The sequence below is a fragment of the Olea europaea genome, chromosome 18 (genome assembly GCF_002742605.1).
Source record: "Olea europaea var. sylvestris chromosome 18, O_europaea_v1, whole genome shotgun sequence".
NCBI classification, from domain to species: domain Eukaryota; kingdom Viridiplantae; phylum Streptophyta; class Magnoliopsida; order Lamiales; family Oleaceae; genus Olea; species Olea europaea.
Window position 1 is genome coordinate 11,350,429 of NC_036254.1, and position 18,925 is coordinate 11,369,353.

Here is an 18,925-nt window from a genome sequence, read left to right on the forward strand (position 1 = left end):
TTTATTTTAGGAAACATAATTAGGATTTAATTTTATAATATTTCCTAAGATTTCTAAAATTGTCTTATGCGATGTAATTCAAACAATTTTGATATGAATAAAACTTAATTTTCTTCCTCTAAATTCTCTCTTTCCCCCTCCTTTCCGTTTATCTAATTCTCCTTCCCTTTTTATTTCCCTCCATTCTCTCTTTATTATTATTTCTTTCCCTTCTCCTATAATTGTTATATTGCATCCTACGACTATTTGATATTAGAAGAGTGTAGCATTTTTCTCTTACCGATTTTTGCTTCGTGTGTGCTTTACAGTTCTACAAGCGGTGGTGCAAAAACTTTCCCAACCTCATAAACCATTAGCCAATTCAAACTATACCCAATTCATTCGACATAACACACCATCATAAATTATCAATCCAGAGCAGTAGTAACTCAAAATAAATCTTCCAGTAAGAAATTGCTGCTTCGTTTTAGTCTATTGCTGTAAAAACGAAAACATAAATTTAAAAAAAAAAATGAGGGAAAGAGAGTTAAAAGAAGAAGGGGGGAAAAAGCAGCAGTCGTGCCAATTAATCCCCTTCTTAAGTTTTCATTATTAAAAATCCCAAAAAAGAGAGAATTTCATGGGCTACTTTAATTGTGTTCAAAATTCCAACTTTTTTTCTATTTTATTTAAAATACTAATATAAGCTAGTAAAATTTAAGAGAATAATGTTATCCATATTGAAGACTACCGATAATTGCACAATATTTTGGCTTGTTGTGCAGTGAGTATACCAATATCGACTAATCTTTAATTATATTGTAGCATAAATTATCCCTTTCAGTCATATTATTTACATTTTTGGAATACACTCGAAAAATAGAAGTTTAATTTTTATTATTTTTTTTTTTTTTTGTCTTTAGAACCATGTTAATGTTTATTAATTCATGGCACTGGACAAGTATCTTTATCATAATGAGAAGTCTAAAAAGTGGCGACATATGGTTCTGTAAAGAACATTGTTTCTTTCTATTACATCAATGCAGCCTTGACATCATATTTGTTAACAGTTTTGTTTGCTTTTAGCATCTAGTGAACATTACTTGAAAATATTTTGAATGGAAATTTAGTTGTTTTTTATTTTTTTATTTTTTGAATGTACGTAACAGCTCCTCTAGATCACACAATTTTAAGGAACTCCTCTTTGAGTCTAATCTTCATCTTCGGTTAAAGAGCCTCAATAGTTTTTAGTTTGAAATTTCATAATAAAAAAATGAAATGTTGATGAACTAAATTACTCGATTTTTGTTTCTCAGTAATTGACTAGAAATAACATAATGATCATTGGACATTATTTCACATCCAATTGCAATACTTCATCCCGATCCCTAGATATGCTTAATACTCATTCTGACAAGCCCTACCCAATTTGAGCATTCTCAAATGGGGCCAAGTTAGTTTATATATTTATTTATTTTAATTTTGCCTGAGTGGAAGGTACACACATATGAACTTTTCCAACCTCAACCGAATTTTTATTTTTGGAAAAACTTTCAACTCAACTATAAATTAGATTTAATAGCCAAGTGTATTTTCTCAAATTGATTTAGAATCATCTGAATTAGTCTTGAGCCTGGGGCTTCTAATTGCTAAAAGATCGCTTATGCACTATGTAGGTTGTCGCTAATTTTTGAAGTAATCATATAGCCCCATCTACTTAAGACAGTTCATCGCCAATTAGCAATATTTAGTGCATGTTTAGGCAATATTAAAGAAGGAAACATAAAGTTTCTAATGATGTATACCGCTGTATACCAAACTTGCAATTAGATTAAGTTTGATTGCCTTGAACTCCATCTATATAAAAACCTCTCGAAGAAAATATGGAATTTTTCCGACTGCACAGTTGAATAAGATAATATCAATTTTTTGAAGGATTCAATGACATTATAAAGAAAAAAAAATAAAATAAAGAAATCACCTTCGTGTAGCGTTGCATGTCTTAATTTCTGGCGATCAAAGAAACTCAGAATGGCTCGAAAAGTTAAATAGACAATTTCTCGTGAATTATGACAAGCAAATTATTGTAGTTTAAGAATATTAAAGAAACAATTACTTAAAAAAATTCACCAAACAATTTTTTCTCATACAAAAAATCATAAGCCGTCAACAATCACAAGTAGATTAGGCAAATTCCTTGTGTAAAGGATTTTGTTTACCATTCCCTCACATATCTCTACTAGTCATTCATTTATAGGGAAAAAAATCTGTCAAATGATATTCACAATGGCACTTTTCGGGTACTTTTTTGCCATTCCCTCTCGTCCAATTTTTTTCGCCACTCTTCAAATTGGGGGAAGAAGACAATCCCGAACTAGAGAACTAACAAAATTCCACAAGGATGAGTTTGCACGTTGATAGAAAAATGTGTGGTAGTGATAGGTGTTATAATATGACCCAAATTCTAGTAAGTATAAGAATTGTATTTGAAGTGGCCTTGGAAAGATCAAACTTATGGATTGAGAAAATTATCACAACATTTTTGCTAGTCTGTTGCTAACTGCCTGCTTGAGCAACACTAGTAGATTCTCAACAGAAAGTTCTCGCCCGCCTGCAGCTTGAGCTACAGCCTTTCCCGAGTATTCGCTTTTTAACGTGTCTTGGACTTTTATTTATCTACAACTTGGTTTCTAAGCTTTGATATATATAAGTCACGGCTCGTATTGATTGATAACATTCATACCACATCTTTAGAGTTTTAGATTTTGGTTGAGAGTATTGAGATCTTGTTATAAACACAATTGCTATTGATTATAGAGAATTTCTCCCCCTCTGTCATAATCTTCTGGTCAAATTCACAATAAGTGGTGTCGGAACGATGATTGATTATTTCGCATGGCAGTGATGAAATTTGATATTCCATTATTGGATCGAAACACGAAATTTACTTTATGGTAAGTAAAGATGCGAGCAGTTCTCTAGCAAATGGGTTTGAAGTAAGCCTTGCTTGGATTTGATAAGATGCTTTCAACTCGGAGGTAGAATGTAAAGCAGCATAGGGATCGGAAAGCCTAAACCTAAATTTATCTATCAAATCGAATTCATCGGGATGTTCTCAAGGAGAAAAGTGTCATTGCGTTGTGGTTAAAGTTAGAGTAACTTTGTATGACAAAGAGCTTGACTAGCAAGCTACACTTGAAACAACACGTGTATTCTCATAAAATGTCTAAAGTGGTCATTGGATGATCACTTGACTACGTTCAAAGAAATCGTGGCCGATTTGGATATATTGGAGGTTAAGTATGACGAGTAGGACATAGCGTTGATGTTTTTGTTTTCATTGTTGTCATCACAGGTGACTTCTAGAAATACTATTCTCTATAGTCGGGATACTTTCATTGTGAAAGAGATTTATGATGCTTTGTTATCTGAGGAGAATATGAGGCATCTAACATTCTTATTGAATGTATAGTGGACGAGAATTCAACTTTCGTTTCTTCCTTAATATTACCTAAATTATACATTACACAATACCAAAAAACACAACACAACATAATATACCGATGTTTTTATCTAAGCAGCAATGAATTGCATGACCATAAAGCAAGAAACTAGACGAAGAGAAAAAGGGACATTGTATCAATTTGAGTATTGCTGGGTAATGATTTATTGCTCAACGGCTTAATTCACTAAACTGGAAGCATTGCATAATAAGGCTATGGAGTCGGTTGAATCTGATCCCCACATTTGGTCCTCAGGTGGCGCAACCTGTATGGGTGGCTGGCAAGGCTGAGGAGGAATTTGCAGAGTCTCAACTTCACTTTCAAGCATTTCCATTACTTTACTCATTGAAGGACGATCCAACGGATTCATCTGTATGCACCATAATGCAACTATTGTCATCTTTCTAGTAATCTTCATTTCTTCACAGCCTGATTCATCAGCATCTCCAATTTCAAGATCCTTACCCTCGTTGAAACGATCATATATCCAATCGGGAAAGTATTGGCTAGAAAGTTCCGTATTTTGTATCAAGTCTCTCGTTAGACCTAACATTTCCATCAACAACATTCCGAAGCTATAAACATCTGCCTTGTGCGAGACAGCCCCAATGCCTCTGTTGATCAATTCAGGAGCTACATAACCAATTGTACCTCGTGCAGCAGTAATAGTCACAATACTATTTCCAGTCGGGTAAGATCTGGCTAGCCCGAAATCAGAAATTTTAGGAGTGAAGTTATCATCGAGAAGTATGTTGTGTGGCTTGATATCGAAATGCAGAATTCGCATGTCACAACCTCGATGCAAATACTCAATCCCTCGAGCAACTCCAAGTGTAATCGCATGCTTTTTCTCCCAAGTTAATGAATGAGTCCCACCTTGCTGACAAGAGATGTACTTCTCAAGTGAACCATTAGGCATGAAGTCATATAAAAGAGCACACTTGGACATATCTGCACAATAACCAACAAGTCGAACTATATTGACGTGATGAATTCTTCCGGTAGTGGTAACTTCATTGATAAAATCTTGTCCATTTGATTTATTTTTGCCCAGTATTTTCACTGCTACATCCCTTCCACTTCGAAGCTTTCCTTTGTAAACTGAACCATAGCCTCCTTCACCTATTTTTTCCCGAAAACTTTTGGTCATTTTCTTTATTTCTGAATACGAGTAACTGATGGGCATCAGGTTATTCTGACTGCGTAGAAAGTCTTCTATTGCTTTAAACATTGATATGTGTCTTCTTCTCAGTTTATAGACAAGTAACACGAGCACGAATGGAATTGCAATTAAGATCCTTAGTAAAAGGTTGATTGCTGTTCATTTAGAAACGAGAAGAACAATTAGAATATTATTTTGCAAAGACATAATACTACCAGGAATTCTTTCTTTGCCTGGCACATGAAAAAGCTGAGCTATTTTGCATTTAGGCTGTTTTTGAGCCCCATTTATATGTAGAACAGGTTTTATAATAGTAATTTTTTGGAGAATGTGTTATAAAAAGTAGAAAAAATTTTATGTTTACGTGTAAAATTATTTTATTAAGAAAATGTGCGTTTAAAAATGAGTTTTTATAGCATGAATACTCATATGCAGGTAGAAAAATATGACTGAAGTTAAGAAAAAATGGGACAGAAATTCTTGCATGAAAATGAACCCGAAGTAGAAATGGTTCTAAAATAATATTTTTAATTTAAAATTTTCATAAAAGTTGGCATTGAGATTGTGGAAATGAAATCTTTCTAAAGTGGTTGAGTTTTAGAACCTTTGTTCATTGAATTGCTGATTTGAAGTATACAAAAAGCAAGTAATTTACCTCACAAGATTTAGAAATTCTTCATTTAAGATACAAATTTCTATATTGTAATGTCAAATGACAACTCAGTGTAAAATGGATAAAGCTTACCCGTGATCAGCGGGAGTAATTTGGAAAACCCTGCAAGTTAACCATTAATCCAATAAGAAGGAATGCAAGAAATATATAACAAGCTCTGAGTGCCTGTTTGGCTGAACTTAAAAAGTTCATTTATAACTAAATAAATAAATTTAAAGTAAATTACTTTTTATTGATTAAAATCGAAATGAAGTATGTTACTTATTTGAAAGTAAGCTGCAAGTTACTTCTAAAATAAGGAACTTTTTTTAACTTACCCAAACATGATTGAGAAACAAATATTACTTAATAATACAATATTTCATCTGAATAATATTCATATAAGTGTATTTGCATGTGCGGGTACATTTCATAAAGATTTCACAATTTATAATAAAGATACACATCAATATTAACAAGTGTATATACCTTGTTTTTGTTATTTTCCATTCAAATTCTACAATATGAAATTCAAGATAATTTTTGAATTAATTTATAAAGAACAACATAATCTGCTTCATTAATACGACCTATGAAGTAACAAATGTGTTCTGTGAAAATGAAATGCACTGCAATGTGCATAAGTTTTTCAAATATTGCAAGACAATTTCTTATAAACGTTTTTGCAGTTAGAGGATTAAAATACTGTAACCTAAATGGAGTTAAAGAAAAGAGAATGTGAAAGGGTCCTTACCATAAATCACATAAATCATGTAGTTAATCGAGAAACCTACATTGCCAACAACCAAACATCGTCAGAAAAAAATTTAAAGAAACATTTCAAATGTAAGGACGTTGAAGTCGAATTATATTTAACTAGGGAAAAGTATGATTTGTAAATTGTTGCAAGACCAATATATATGTTATTTATATATGGTGAGATGTTACGACCTCTACACTTTAATAAATCATCAGAAAAAGGAATATTGGGTGATGAATACAAGTGTCTTCTTAATTATTAATTGTTACTGTGACATTATTTATTTATTTTTTTTTACAGCATTTGGACATCTCTATTTTACCTTCTATATACATTTGTTTCTCTAGGCAAACTTGACCCACACATGACACATCCATTATCAGTATTTGATTTAGAAGAAAACAGGCCAGCGCACCCGTCAAGTCTTACCGGAGCAGAAGTGTGCAGACCCCCTCGTAAAAGAACAAATGTTGCAATCTTTTTCCTTTTTGCAACGGCTAATCGTCGCAGTGAACCATGAAAGCTCAAATCCATATAGCAGAGAGCTATGGATGTCTGAAAGTGAAAGATGATTGACATCCTTAAATGGCCACGATGTCATCACTATGAGATCTATACTGCACATATCCCTTACATCTGACGCATTCAAATTGCCAACGTTAACATACGTGTATCTTCTGGTGGAATCATTTGAATCAAAGACCCTGTTGCCACAATGAGCAGTTTCCAAAAAGAAAGAAGAATTTACGGGATATGGGCAGCTCATAAAAGTAATTGGCGAGTTTAATTTATTCAAGGATCGATAGGTTGAGTTGTAGGCGTAAATGCTATAAGGATAATTTTTAGAGAGGTTGTATCGAAACATAGAATACTGAGGAAAAGAGCAAGTATCATTTTTTAAGGCAGCATCAACCAGATGAATAGTGAAATTATGGTAATTGATGGATTTCACATGGTACCTGTGGGAATTTAGATAAAGTGAGGCTGTATTGTTTTCACAAACTAGTTCATAACTGGAATCACCACATCTTTTTGGATCCCCTTTTAATCGGAAAGGATAGCTGATGTTATGAATCCTGCCACAGGCAGAAGGGTTGCATTGGGGATTACGGTTTGCGCAGGATATTTGAAGTAATTGTAGTAGGATCAGGACAGATAAACATTCAAGGAGGAAGGTTTCACTAAGCATGATTTTCGATTACTAGGCAATGAATTGTGAGTGAGGATGGATAGTACTAAGGGAAGCGTATTGCAAGGGAAAGACTAGTCTTTTCCATCGAGTGTGAATGCTCAAGTCTTCCTTCCATGGGCATGAGATATAGTCAAACTTGGCAACTGCAATTTGTAACCGTATCAACCTTCTGTGACACTTCCTGCAGATAAATTACTAAAGTTGTCAATTCATCTTGATTTTAGAACGAGTCTCTAGAGAATAGTCCAATTCAATAGCCACAACCTCGTGACAACTCTTACATAAGTGAGTCTTCCAAAGATGCGTGTGACCCACACCTCGCAAGAATACTTGCCTCAATACTCATTCATGGATAAACCTTTCAAAAGATCACATTATTACTAGCACATCACTATAGAAATGAGCTCAAATAAAATAGTGCTATTACAAGTGATGCAGTATGGGTTATTTCTACCACATTGAACCATTTTCATGAGATCTTCAACAAAGGTTGGATTACTCCCGAATGTGATTCACTTAGGGCTTTAAACCATCCCCCTCAATGATTTATTGTGTCCATTGCGGACTATAATCATGTCCCTCTTAGACAATAATTTTGTACCATAATATTTTCGAGCTCTTATTCTCTGCCTGCACATCTACACATCTGCAAAATCTTCTAAAAATATTTCAAAATATCAAAGTCACTTTAAGTATAATAAGATAAACACATGAAATTTAAAATTAAACACATGAAATTTAAAATTGACTTATAGTCATGTTTGAATATGTGCATCCATTCAACTCTTATGTTTCACCTGTATGTCTCCAATTTCGTTTCTAACAATTTTCAAAAGTCAGTTTTACACAAAGAATAATAAATATAAGGTCTATTTTATTTGAAATTTTTAAATACCCCACATTCCAAAAGATATTTGGCTTGTAGAGCTTTTTTTAATATAACAAAATTACAAGTCATAATAGTTCTCCTTTTTCAATGGACCGAAATTCTTAATGCTTATTATATGCATTAACCACCAATACACTTATTGAGACATCATAGTGCGCCCCCAGGGCACATCTCCAAGTGGTAAAAGGGGAGGGTGGAGAAATCTAGCTTTGCTTGAGGCTGCTGCGTCAAGGGTTCGAATCCTGAAATATAGATTTGGCTCTTGGGTAAGTGCAAGTGTACAAGCAGCCTTTCACCCTGTACCCTTGGAGGCATAACCTGCGATTTACCTCCCTCACGATGCTCCAGGGTAGGGGTGGTGGGGGACCCTTAAGGTTAGGGTTTAACCTTTATTTTTTTTTGAGACATCATAGTGCTATAGAAACTAGAAACAATACCAAAATCGGTCTGTAAGTCAAATATCTACCATTTTTTTTTCACTTTCTAAAATTGTCCTATAATAACATATTTTTATATTTTTTGTTAATTAGCCAAGGATTGACTAGAGTAGAAAAATCAATACATAAATAATTCTACACATTACATTATGGACTTGCATGTAACATCGCTTAAATACAATAACTAATAGCTACTATTGTATCATTAACCACACATTAAATTTGCCTTTAACTTGTAGTTCTAAATTTTATTTTGAGTTAAATGTACCCCTTCACTTTACTCCAAGAAAATATAGTATACAATATTATAACCTTAATTATTAAGTGTCGATTACAAAATTTTATACTAATATGAAACTTCTCTTTGAAACATTTGCTCATAACTTTTATTACCAATAGATTAAAATTAAACAAATAAAATTTGAAATGAATAGCAATTATGTTCTAACATAATTTGTTCAAAAAGTTTCTATTCCCACATATATGCACGTAGGTACTTTCAGAACATCATTAGCAAACTTATGTCATGATCAATTATTGACAAAAAATAATTGCAAAACTGATGTACGTGCGCAAATATTAATGACTGCGTAAAAATCACATAATTTTACCTGCAGCTTGGAAAATATATTTCCTTTAGTGGTCATCAAGGAACAACTTGTATTCAATAATGACAGTGTTTAAGAGAACATATGTGCACATATTTACCTCATATATTGCAAAAAATTAATTGTTTGCTCCATCTTTTATCATAAGAAATTGTTCATATCACTATCGAGCTATGAAAGGACGCCAATCAATACCCATAACCTTCCTAGATGAAGAAAAGCCATCATTTCTTTTCTTAATTTCTCAAACCACAAAGGTATTTCCCTATCTCATTCGTGCTATGTTTTAAGATATATGTTTCAATTTCTAACAGCTTGTAAAGAAAACTCCTGCATTGTGATATATCGACCATAGCATTTAACTATTTAGCAGTTATTTTATTTATTTATTAAAATCTCACTGATGAAAGAATAGGAAAGAATTGAACAAGGCATGATGCTCATCAACTCTTCAACCATAAGCATGTAGAATATTAAGGTGCACATGGAATTTAGCCTCCTGTGATCATTTCACAAATACAGAAGCAAGCACTTCAATTATGTTTGAATGTCTAACCTATTTCAACTACACAAGGACTTATTATTATGTATGTAAGTAATCATCCAGCTTTAGAATTAATCCGATAACCACATCAGAAGTTAATAACCAAAGTTTAGGATCCTAAAAGATACAAAGAAATAATTCATGGGAAGCAAGCAGAAAATCATAGTGAAATTCAAACACCTTCTAGCTAATCCCATTTTCAAAATGATCGAGGACGCAATTAATTTTTTATTTTTACAAGTACTTAATTAATGTTAAATGATACGTTGTAGATTTCAATGACCTTTAATTTTCCAGAGAATTTTTAATTAAGGAAGGATAAGCAATCGGCCGAATGATTAATAGTTCCAACTTTTAATCGTATAAACTAATTTTCTCACTTTCATTCGGGTATTATCAGTCAATTGAATGTCACAGAGTTACATAAAAAGGATTAGACGAAAGGCTCATCATAGTCAAATAAATTTCGATATGACAATGGATTGCCCGGGATTCGAACCCAGAACTAGTCGGATGAAGTAGATAATTCCTGCATCTAGGACTGTACAACGGGCATCAACTCTGAAATTTAATGATGTTTGATAGATCAACATTAATTATAGTGGGAGTGCACATGTTATAACTCGTATCATCGTTTCAGCACCATTAAGTTGCTGGCCTAATTGTTTATTTCAGCCACTATAGAAATTATTAAATCTGCAGTAGCACTTTAGGAAAAATATCAAGTTGCCAAAACTATAGAAATATAGTATGAAATATAAAGGGAGTATTTACATGTTTTGAAGTTGTATCCTTTTATGATGCACCTACAAAATGAAATCACCATCCCTATTATATGGAAAAACCAACCCCCACTACAAAAAAAAGGGGCTCCAGCGACCAACCTTTTAGCAACCATAAAAAAGTGGTCGCTATAATATACTTTCACCGACCACAGACTGGTTGGTGAAGGGCGATGGTCTGCTAAAATTGAACTATTTTTTTGGAACTTTTTTGCGACCATTGTGTGGTCGCTGGTTATCATTTTTAGCAACCACCAAATGTTGGTCACTGAATAATCGGTTGTTGCATATTCAGCGACCAAGGAATGGTCGCTGGTTGAATGTTCTAGCGAGTAAATTTTGTTAATCGCTGAAAAAATTGGCGCAATTACTCCCATTTGTTTTTTCCACGTTTTTTAGCTTCGTCATCGACCAAAGAATATGGTTGCTGATTAGTACAATGTTCCAGCGACCATAGAATGGTCGTTAGTTGTGTAACTTCTAGCAACCAAATTTATTTGGCAGCTGGAACACCTGGTACCGTCGCTCCCACTTATTTTTTCAACATTTTGACTTTTATAGCGACCAAATTCATTGGTCCTTGATTAGTCCAAGGTTTTAGCAACCAAATGGTGGTCGCTAAAATATGCCTTTCGGCAACCAAATTTTCTTGGTCTCTGGAACACTTGGCGCCAATCACTCCCGCTTGTTCTATTCAACATTTTGACTTCCATAGCGACCAAATTCGTTGGTTGATGATTAGTCCAAGGTTTTAGCGACCAAATTCGTTGGTCGCTGATTAGTCCAAGGTTTCAGTGACCAAACATTGGTCATTGGTGTACGTCTTTCAATGACCAAATTTACTTGTCGCTAGAACACTTGGGGCCATCACTCCCGCCTATTTTTTTCAACTTTTTGACTTTTATAGCGATCATATATTGGTCGCTGGTGTATATCTTTCATCTACCAAATTTTTTGGTTGCTGGAATATTTGACGCCATTATTTCGACTTTTTTTTTTTCTCAACTTTTTTGACTTCTATAGTGACCAACTTTCATGGTCGCTAATTAGTAAATGATTTTGGCGACCATAATTGACCATACTATGCTTGCTAGAACACTTTTTTTTAAAAAAAAAATTTAAAGGAGAGTGGTACCTTCGAAATTTTATTAATTTGCCCTTACTTGTGGCGAAGGATAGCATGGTTACATATGAAAATAATGAAAGTAGTAAATGAGGAAGACTACTTCCCTTACAATAAAAGTAAATGTTAAAGAACAAATGTAAAACAACAAAAGTGAAAGTACTACGTCCTTTACAATAAGATCTAATGCAATTAAAGAAAAAAAAAGAATAAATTAAAAATAAAAATAAAATTCATATTCTAATGATGGGCAGTCCATGTTTATCTATCTTGTTTGAATCTCTCCCTAACAAGCTCTTTATCTTCAGAATCGCATTCACGGAAAATAGCAAAAAAGTGAAACTCTACCCAAAAAAAAAAAAGAGTGTCATAAAGGTATTTGTCCAAATTTAGTGCTCTTTGTGGAATTCTCCAAATTTTTAACCACAAAGATGAGGCTACAAGGCCCGCCTAATTCCGCTACACCATATAAACCTAGTAACTAAGACCCTAATCAGTTCCTCCTTCACATTTCTGTCTCGTTCAATAGAGACGCAAGAACAATGGGTAAACCATTTCTCTCTTCCTCTCTCACTATAAATCACTGATCAATACATATATTACGCGTATTCACTTTGTATGTAGATTATTTGATTGGTTGCAATAAATTCACAGGGGCATAATTGTGAGTCTTCTATGGTTTATATATTTTACACTGAATAAATATGCGAAACAATTATAGATTTCTATCTATTTTCCTCTGTGGTGTATTCGTCTTGTTGCATTGAATTTTTGGTAATTATGGGATTTTGTAATTTCTTCTATCTAGCTTGCCAAAAAATTGATGAACATAATTTCCTATAGGTATTGATGACTTTTATGAGTATGAAATTGAATGTCTAAAATCCAGTTTAGTAATGTTAATTTTCTTTTATATGTCCCCAACATACTCCAATTTTGCCTTGGTGATTTTTGATTGTTAACTTCTATCGCTACAGATCTCAGATTTTCAGAAAGTTTTGGAGTTGCAGCTGCAAGACTAGTAAAATGCATTGTATATATCTGGGAACATCAGCTAAGTCATTATTATAGTGTAAAAATTAGTTTTCAATTATTTGTCATTTTTAATCTTACTCGTTTATCAGGTTAAGAATTAATTCTGACAGCATTGGAATCTATCGTTGTAGAGATCAGTCATATTCTTAGTGTAGTTGTTTGCCTTAAGTCACGTAAGAGATGGTGTGCCCTTGTTTACTTAAGCCATTTAGTTAAGTTGTTGCAAATAACAGAGAAAAAAGAAAGGTTAGACTTCCCCAGCCTACAAGAAATGCTACTGTTAAGGTTAAGTTTAGAATTGAAAGCATGTTTGAAAAACATTTATAAATGGTTTTATTTATAATATATAGAAATGACTTGTGGTTTTATTTATAAACTGAAAGCATGTTTGGGAAGCATTTCTAAATAATGCTGCCCTTTTCATTTTCTATTGATCTCATTTTTCTTCCGTTTTGCTTATAAGCCATTTGTGGCATTTACTAGGTATGGTTTGAAATGGGGCTTAAATGATTTTTATGAGTGAAGTCAGTTGGCTCTGCCGGTGTATGGTTTTTACTGTTCTTAGTTTCTTGTTCGGTTAAATGATTAATTCTTTGTTTGGTTAAGGGGATTTAATCAATATTTTTCTTTTTAGATCTTGGCATTGAAATAGGACTTGTGTATTTCTTGGATGCACTGACTTATGAGAGGATATGCCTTTTTAATGTCAGTCATGATGAAGTAATTAGGATGTTATTCTACAGTAAAAATAATGATTCACTCATCACCTTTTCAGTTTATGCTTCAGATAATTTTAGTTCCTTGAAATGTAGTACCACAAGAATTGAGTATGGGTTTTGCATCATTTGTAAATGATTTCTATTCATCCTTGCACCATTTTTCTCATGCATGTCGCAAACTATTTCAGATGCCTACGAAGGGGCGAACCAAATGCTGGTTTTCCTCTCTTTGAGACAGAATCGTCAAAATGGCCAAGTTTTGTTGAGTTTGATGACGTAATTGGGAAGGTTCTTACTTATTTTGCACAAGATAGGTAAATCTTAAAAATCCACACTGTGTTGTCATAAGAGTGCTATAGTTTGTTGATATATGTATGTTTTCTTTTGGTGTCAGCATATACAAGGTGTTTGACTCAAAAAATTATACGATGCTGTACTCCATCTCGGATAAAAATGTTCAAGAGATTAAGATCAGGTAAATTTTATATTAATGTTAATCCATACATTTACTGGCTTCAATTTATACATCTAGTATAATAGACATTTGAAATGCTTTCAAACGGTAGTTTAAGTATGATTTATGATAGGTAAATCTTAAAAATCCACATAATAATTAATTACTTGTGTTCAAGCTAGTCCAATGCTCTGAGGTAAAGCTTTTATTTCAGCTCCTAGTGCAAGCTCAAGGTCCGAAACTTTATCATGAAGCCTGTCCTTTACAATGCTGAACTTATATCTTGTTTTACCTGTTGAAAATGTCACTTGTGTCATCATTTTCGATATAGTACCAGCTTAGTAGTTGTATATTTACATGGTCAGGAGAATTTTAATGTTCAATTTGGCATTTAATTATATCAATTGCAGATAATCAAGGGAAGGTGTTTTGCAACTTACTTGAGATGCTTTAAACTTTACTTATAGGTTGAAATCTAGTCTTCTTGAAAAAACTAACGATTTGCTACAGTTTTTGTATTTAAATTTAATTTTCCAGAGATTGTTATCGTCCACATTAAGGTTGGCTCCCAAGGTTGGACTTCATGTTGTTACTCTGATTAACTATTTTGTCAGTTCAGGAGGGTAACATTCATGCAAGATACCATGTTCATCCTTCTTTAAATGCTCATACAAATGTCACAAAAAAAGAAAGTCGAAGCACATATCACTTACTATTCATCCAAACTACAGCAAATGGAAGCCCATCTCCTCATGGGCAAGGACAGCACTCCAATGAATTACACATTCATGTCTCAACACCCTTTATTGCTCAATCTGATGTAAATAGGTTCACAACTCATTCTAGGTTGAAGTTAGAATTTATTTTTTTGTGGTAAAATATTAGACATTTTGGGTTATGTATTGACTATTAGTACTTGTTATATGTGCAATACAATCTTATTTCTGTAGCGAAATGTTTTTTGTTAATTTTAATTTTTCCTGATTCTTAAAATAGCTAATTATCAACTGTCTTTGTGGTTATTGAAAATTGAAACAATAGACAAAATATTAGCAGGAACAAATAATATTGGCTATTAAAAGATTAATGTTCACTGACCAAAGATTTGTTGTAAATGAATGTAAATTAACCAATTTTAAAATATTATCAGCTGCAAAATTGGTTTCCTTTACCGACCACAGTTTGGCAGCTAGTTGCATTACATTACATTACCTTGAACCTTTTACTAACCACGGATTGATCGCTGTGCGATGAATATAGCGACCACAGTTACTTGGTCGCTAGAGGTCTTGTATTAGCGACCAACACTTTTCACCTTGACCAGCCACCATGATTGAATCTTTTAGCGATCAAACTAGTGGTCGCTGTAAGTATTTTCACCTTTAACAGCCACCACGATTGAACCTTTCAACAACCAATTATTGGTCGCTGCAAGGTATAGATGCAACAACCACACTTTATTGGTCGCTGAAGAGCTTCACCGACCAGTCAACGACCACAAATATTTGGTCGCTAGAGTCCTTTACCGACCAAAAAAAGACCTTTAGCGACCAACATTTTTGGTCGTTGGACCCTTTTTTTTTTTTTTTTTAGTGCCCCACAATAGTGTAAAATTAATTAATTCATAATCTCCTTTCAAATATTTAAGCATATGTTATATTAGAGATTAAGATTTTAATTAACCAAAACTGAAAATTAAAATGTAATAATTTTGAAAGTTGAAACTTAATATACTTCCAACAACTTTTTGTTTCCCAGCAGTTATTTGAAATACATGTTGCTCAAGTGACTTGATCAAAACAAAATTTCTAATGTAAGATTCAGATTGATAAGAGAGGAAGGTGATGAAAATAGATGACTTTGAAGATCATAATGTTCATCTTTATCAACTTCAGATTGCACTTATCAAGGCTTACTATTCTTATTCTATTACATGTAAATTGAGTGGTTATTTACTTAATTTAGGTAAATAATTTTCATTATTGAAAATCCCAACTCAAATATAATTAGTGTGAAAAAATTTATTTGGAGCTCAATTGGAGTTGATTCAAGCAATTGAAAATTAATTGGATTACAATTGATCAACTGGAAGCATCAATGGAGCAATCAATAAAAATTCATTAATTTCAAGAGTTAAATTCAACATTTAGAAAGATTAAGGACTAAATTGAAAACGTTCAAAACTCGCATTTGGTCAACTGTTAATGATTTTACAATGAAGAGGACTTAATTTTGAAGATCTGGAGATGAAGGATTAAAATTGCAAGTAAAAATGACTACAATTGAAAAGGGAATTGTTTCCATTTTCTTCTCAAACTACGTTCAGAAACCAATTTAAACCAGAATTTTGACCTAAATACATGACTTGGTCCAAATATTGTAAGTGGGGTTATGGGGATTCGTTATATACAACTCATACAAGGTAAAGGAGCTTATTGGAACACAAAAGCCATATCAATTACAAAGAAAAGAGAATCCAAAAATGAGAGGAAAAAAATAATCAAGAACAAGATCATCATTTTTTTTCCCTTTTTCATTAAAATTCAGCGGTTTACTTTAATTTCTTCTAGTTTTATTCTTCTCCCATTATGTTTGATTAAGTAATTAGTTAGAACGAATGATTGAAACCTAGCTTTTGAACCTTAATTTTAATTATAAAATTTTAATCTTCAATTGATGTTGTAAATTGTTTTTACTTCTATGCTTAATTGCTTGGATTAATTGACAACTAATTTATTGCTTTGTGAGCCATAATTACGCTGAGAGTATAATTATTTTCTTATACCGTGTAGTAAAAGCCTAATTTAAATAAAAAGGTAAAGATACACTTTTATGATTATCTTGGTCATTAAATGAATTTTTTTGGTAATTGAATGCTCTTGATTAAGACTTATTGGGTTCATATGGAAATATGCCAGTTCACTTACTTGTATAGAATTGGTTTAAATTAACTTGAGAGAGATAAAACAATTAATTTGGAAGAATTCTAGATAGACATAAGCACTTGTTATGAATAACGGGATAGCTATGGTGAATTCTTGAATCCAAACTCTTTAATCATCATATTGAATTATAGCTACTTCAATTAGTCATCAATCGAATTTAATTGATGAATAGTTGAACCAACGGTTATATAAAGGTCTTCATAGAAATGACAATCTGGACTCTTAGGTCTATTTATTACTTGCTATGATTCATATACTTGCGGAATATAAAAACAACAATAAGTTTTGGCATCGGTGTCGATGACTATTTTATTTAATATTGATTTTAATTATTTCGGCTTTTGTTTGATTTTTTTTTTCCCTTTGTTGTTTTTTAGCTGACCCACTTGATTTTCTTTGTCTCATTAACACGAAACGAAAAGTAGCAAGAGACTAGCAATAATATGCAATGATTGACCCCAACATTGATGTTGATGACGCTTGTAGGAGATATATGCACCATGAAGGGATATATGTACTTGTCGAACTTTAGTGACTTGCCAGTGCCATTATTTATCCAATTGACTGTTGATGAGGATATAATGCTGACTTGTGAATATTGTGAGGTTTATATATCATACAAAAAATTACTTCTTCTTCGCCAGTCAAGAGGAAGTAAAATTAGATTTTAAGAATGATCCATCTTTCCAGTATGATCTATGGAAGAAGACGACGATGTTGACATGCTTATGGGAGATGGCTTCACCAGTATAAATAAAAATTATTGAAGCTCAAATAAATCTCAATTAAATCAAATAACATGCTTATGGAAGATCTTTTTGTCATTCAATTCGAGGAGTAAACAATTAAAGAAGAAGAACATATAGAGATGGAGAAATTAATCATGATGGAGCCAATAAAATCAATGACATTCAAAGAAGATGAAATTAACATGTAAAAATATCTTAGTCGAGTTCGAATTGGATAATTTTGTAAGTCATACCACATATTAAAGAGGGAAAAGTAAGATTTTAAAGAATATGCAAGGTGTGGTGCAAAGACAATCTATACAAGTTAAACAAGATCTCAAAGGCTCTATTTAAAGTGCTGTGAAAAATCATAGCCCAAAGTGGAGTTTGAGACTAAATCAAGAACAAATGGAACTTTGTAATTTTATATTACAATATTACTTATAGAAAATATAATTTCATAATACCTGTTTGACACACTAAAAGTGCAGCCCAAATTGAATAGCCAAAGGAATGAAACCCAATTGAGGAATCCCCAAATCAAATAGCCCAAAGAATGAAACTCAACTGGGCAATTCAGGATAAAGGCCCAGATAGAGTTATTAATGAATGTAGTGGAAGCCCACGAACACAGTAACATCATCGCCCAAGCTTGCAAGACGCTCAAGATCTGAGCGAATGAAGTGCCTTACAGTCGCCCAGAGCTATGACCCTGTTCTCACCCAAACCTTCGAATCGCCCAGGATTTTAGCAAACATAAGATGTTATGATTATCCAAAAGTACAGTTATTGAAGCAATTATCGAGTAACCTTATCACGTTCCACGATTTAAGGAGTTCAGTTGAAGATGGTTGAACGACAAATAGTAGTGACAACAGTTAGAGACGGCAGTTCCACGACAAGTTAGCCACCATAAAGAAAGTGGGTAGTTATAAAGCAATCAAGCAGTTTCTAAGCGGTTGATCACGAAGAAATCATCAAGGGAATATAAAAGGAAGAGAAGACATAGAGCAAAGGACCTCGAATCAAACACTCTTAGACAGAGAATATGTAATTTTAATTTCTTAGTTTAGACTTAAACATTTCTTTTCAGTACTCGTGTGCTTGTGCCCCTTGGAGGCATTTTGTTTAGTTCCAATTGTAAAGTCATCACCAATAAAACATCCCTTTTTGGGACTTTGTCTCAAGAGGTTTGTTCCTTACACAATCGTCTAATCCCTTTTCAATTGTTAGCGACTACCCGCGCGAAACAATTTGGCACGCCTAGTGGGACCTTGGTGTTTGGTGTTGGAGATACAAAAGGTGAAACAATATGCCTCAGAAATCTGATAAGGAAGCAAGTCAGGGAGGAGTCCAGTCTGTGATCGAGCGATATGAGGAGTAGCATAGCTCTCCACGAACAGATGGATAGAA

The 18,925-nt window shown here is 33.2% G+C and overlaps 1 protein-coding gene across 1 annotated transcript; it reads right to left on the minus strand.

Annotated features, from left to right (window-relative positions):
• Positions 1-3,453: 3,453 nt before the first annotated feature.
• LOC111367446 (LEAF RUST 10 DISEASE-RESISTANCE LOCUS RECEPTOR-LIKE PROTEIN KINASE-like 2.4) lies at positions 3,454-7,356 on the minus strand. Its single transcript, XM_022988328.1, has 4 exons — positions 6,486-7,356; positions 6,051-6,086; positions 5,390-5,419; positions 3,454-4,799 (listed from the first exon to the last, which is right to left on the minus strand). The coding sequence occupies exons 1-4, from the start codon at positions 7,243-7,245 to the stop codon at positions 3,661-3,663; spliced, it is 1,965 nt and encodes a 654-aa protein (XP_022844096.1). The 5' UTR covers positions 7,246-7,356; the 3' UTR covers positions 3,454-3,660.
• Positions 7,357-18,925: the final 11,569 nt, after the last annotated feature.

Coding starts and splice junctions, on each gene's coding strand:
- LOC111367446 (XM_022988328.1), bottom strand. CDS start 7,245: ATGCTTAGTGAAACCTTCCTCCTTGAATGTTTATCTGTCCTGATCCTA. Junction 5,420..6,050: donor CATGATTTATGTGATTTATG/GTAAGGACCCTT, acceptor GTTAACTTGCAG/GGTTTTCCAAATTACTCCCG. Junction 4,800..5,389: donor ATTACTCCCGCTGATCACGG/GTAAGCTTTATC, acceptor CTAAATGAACAG/CAATCAACCTTTTACTAAGG.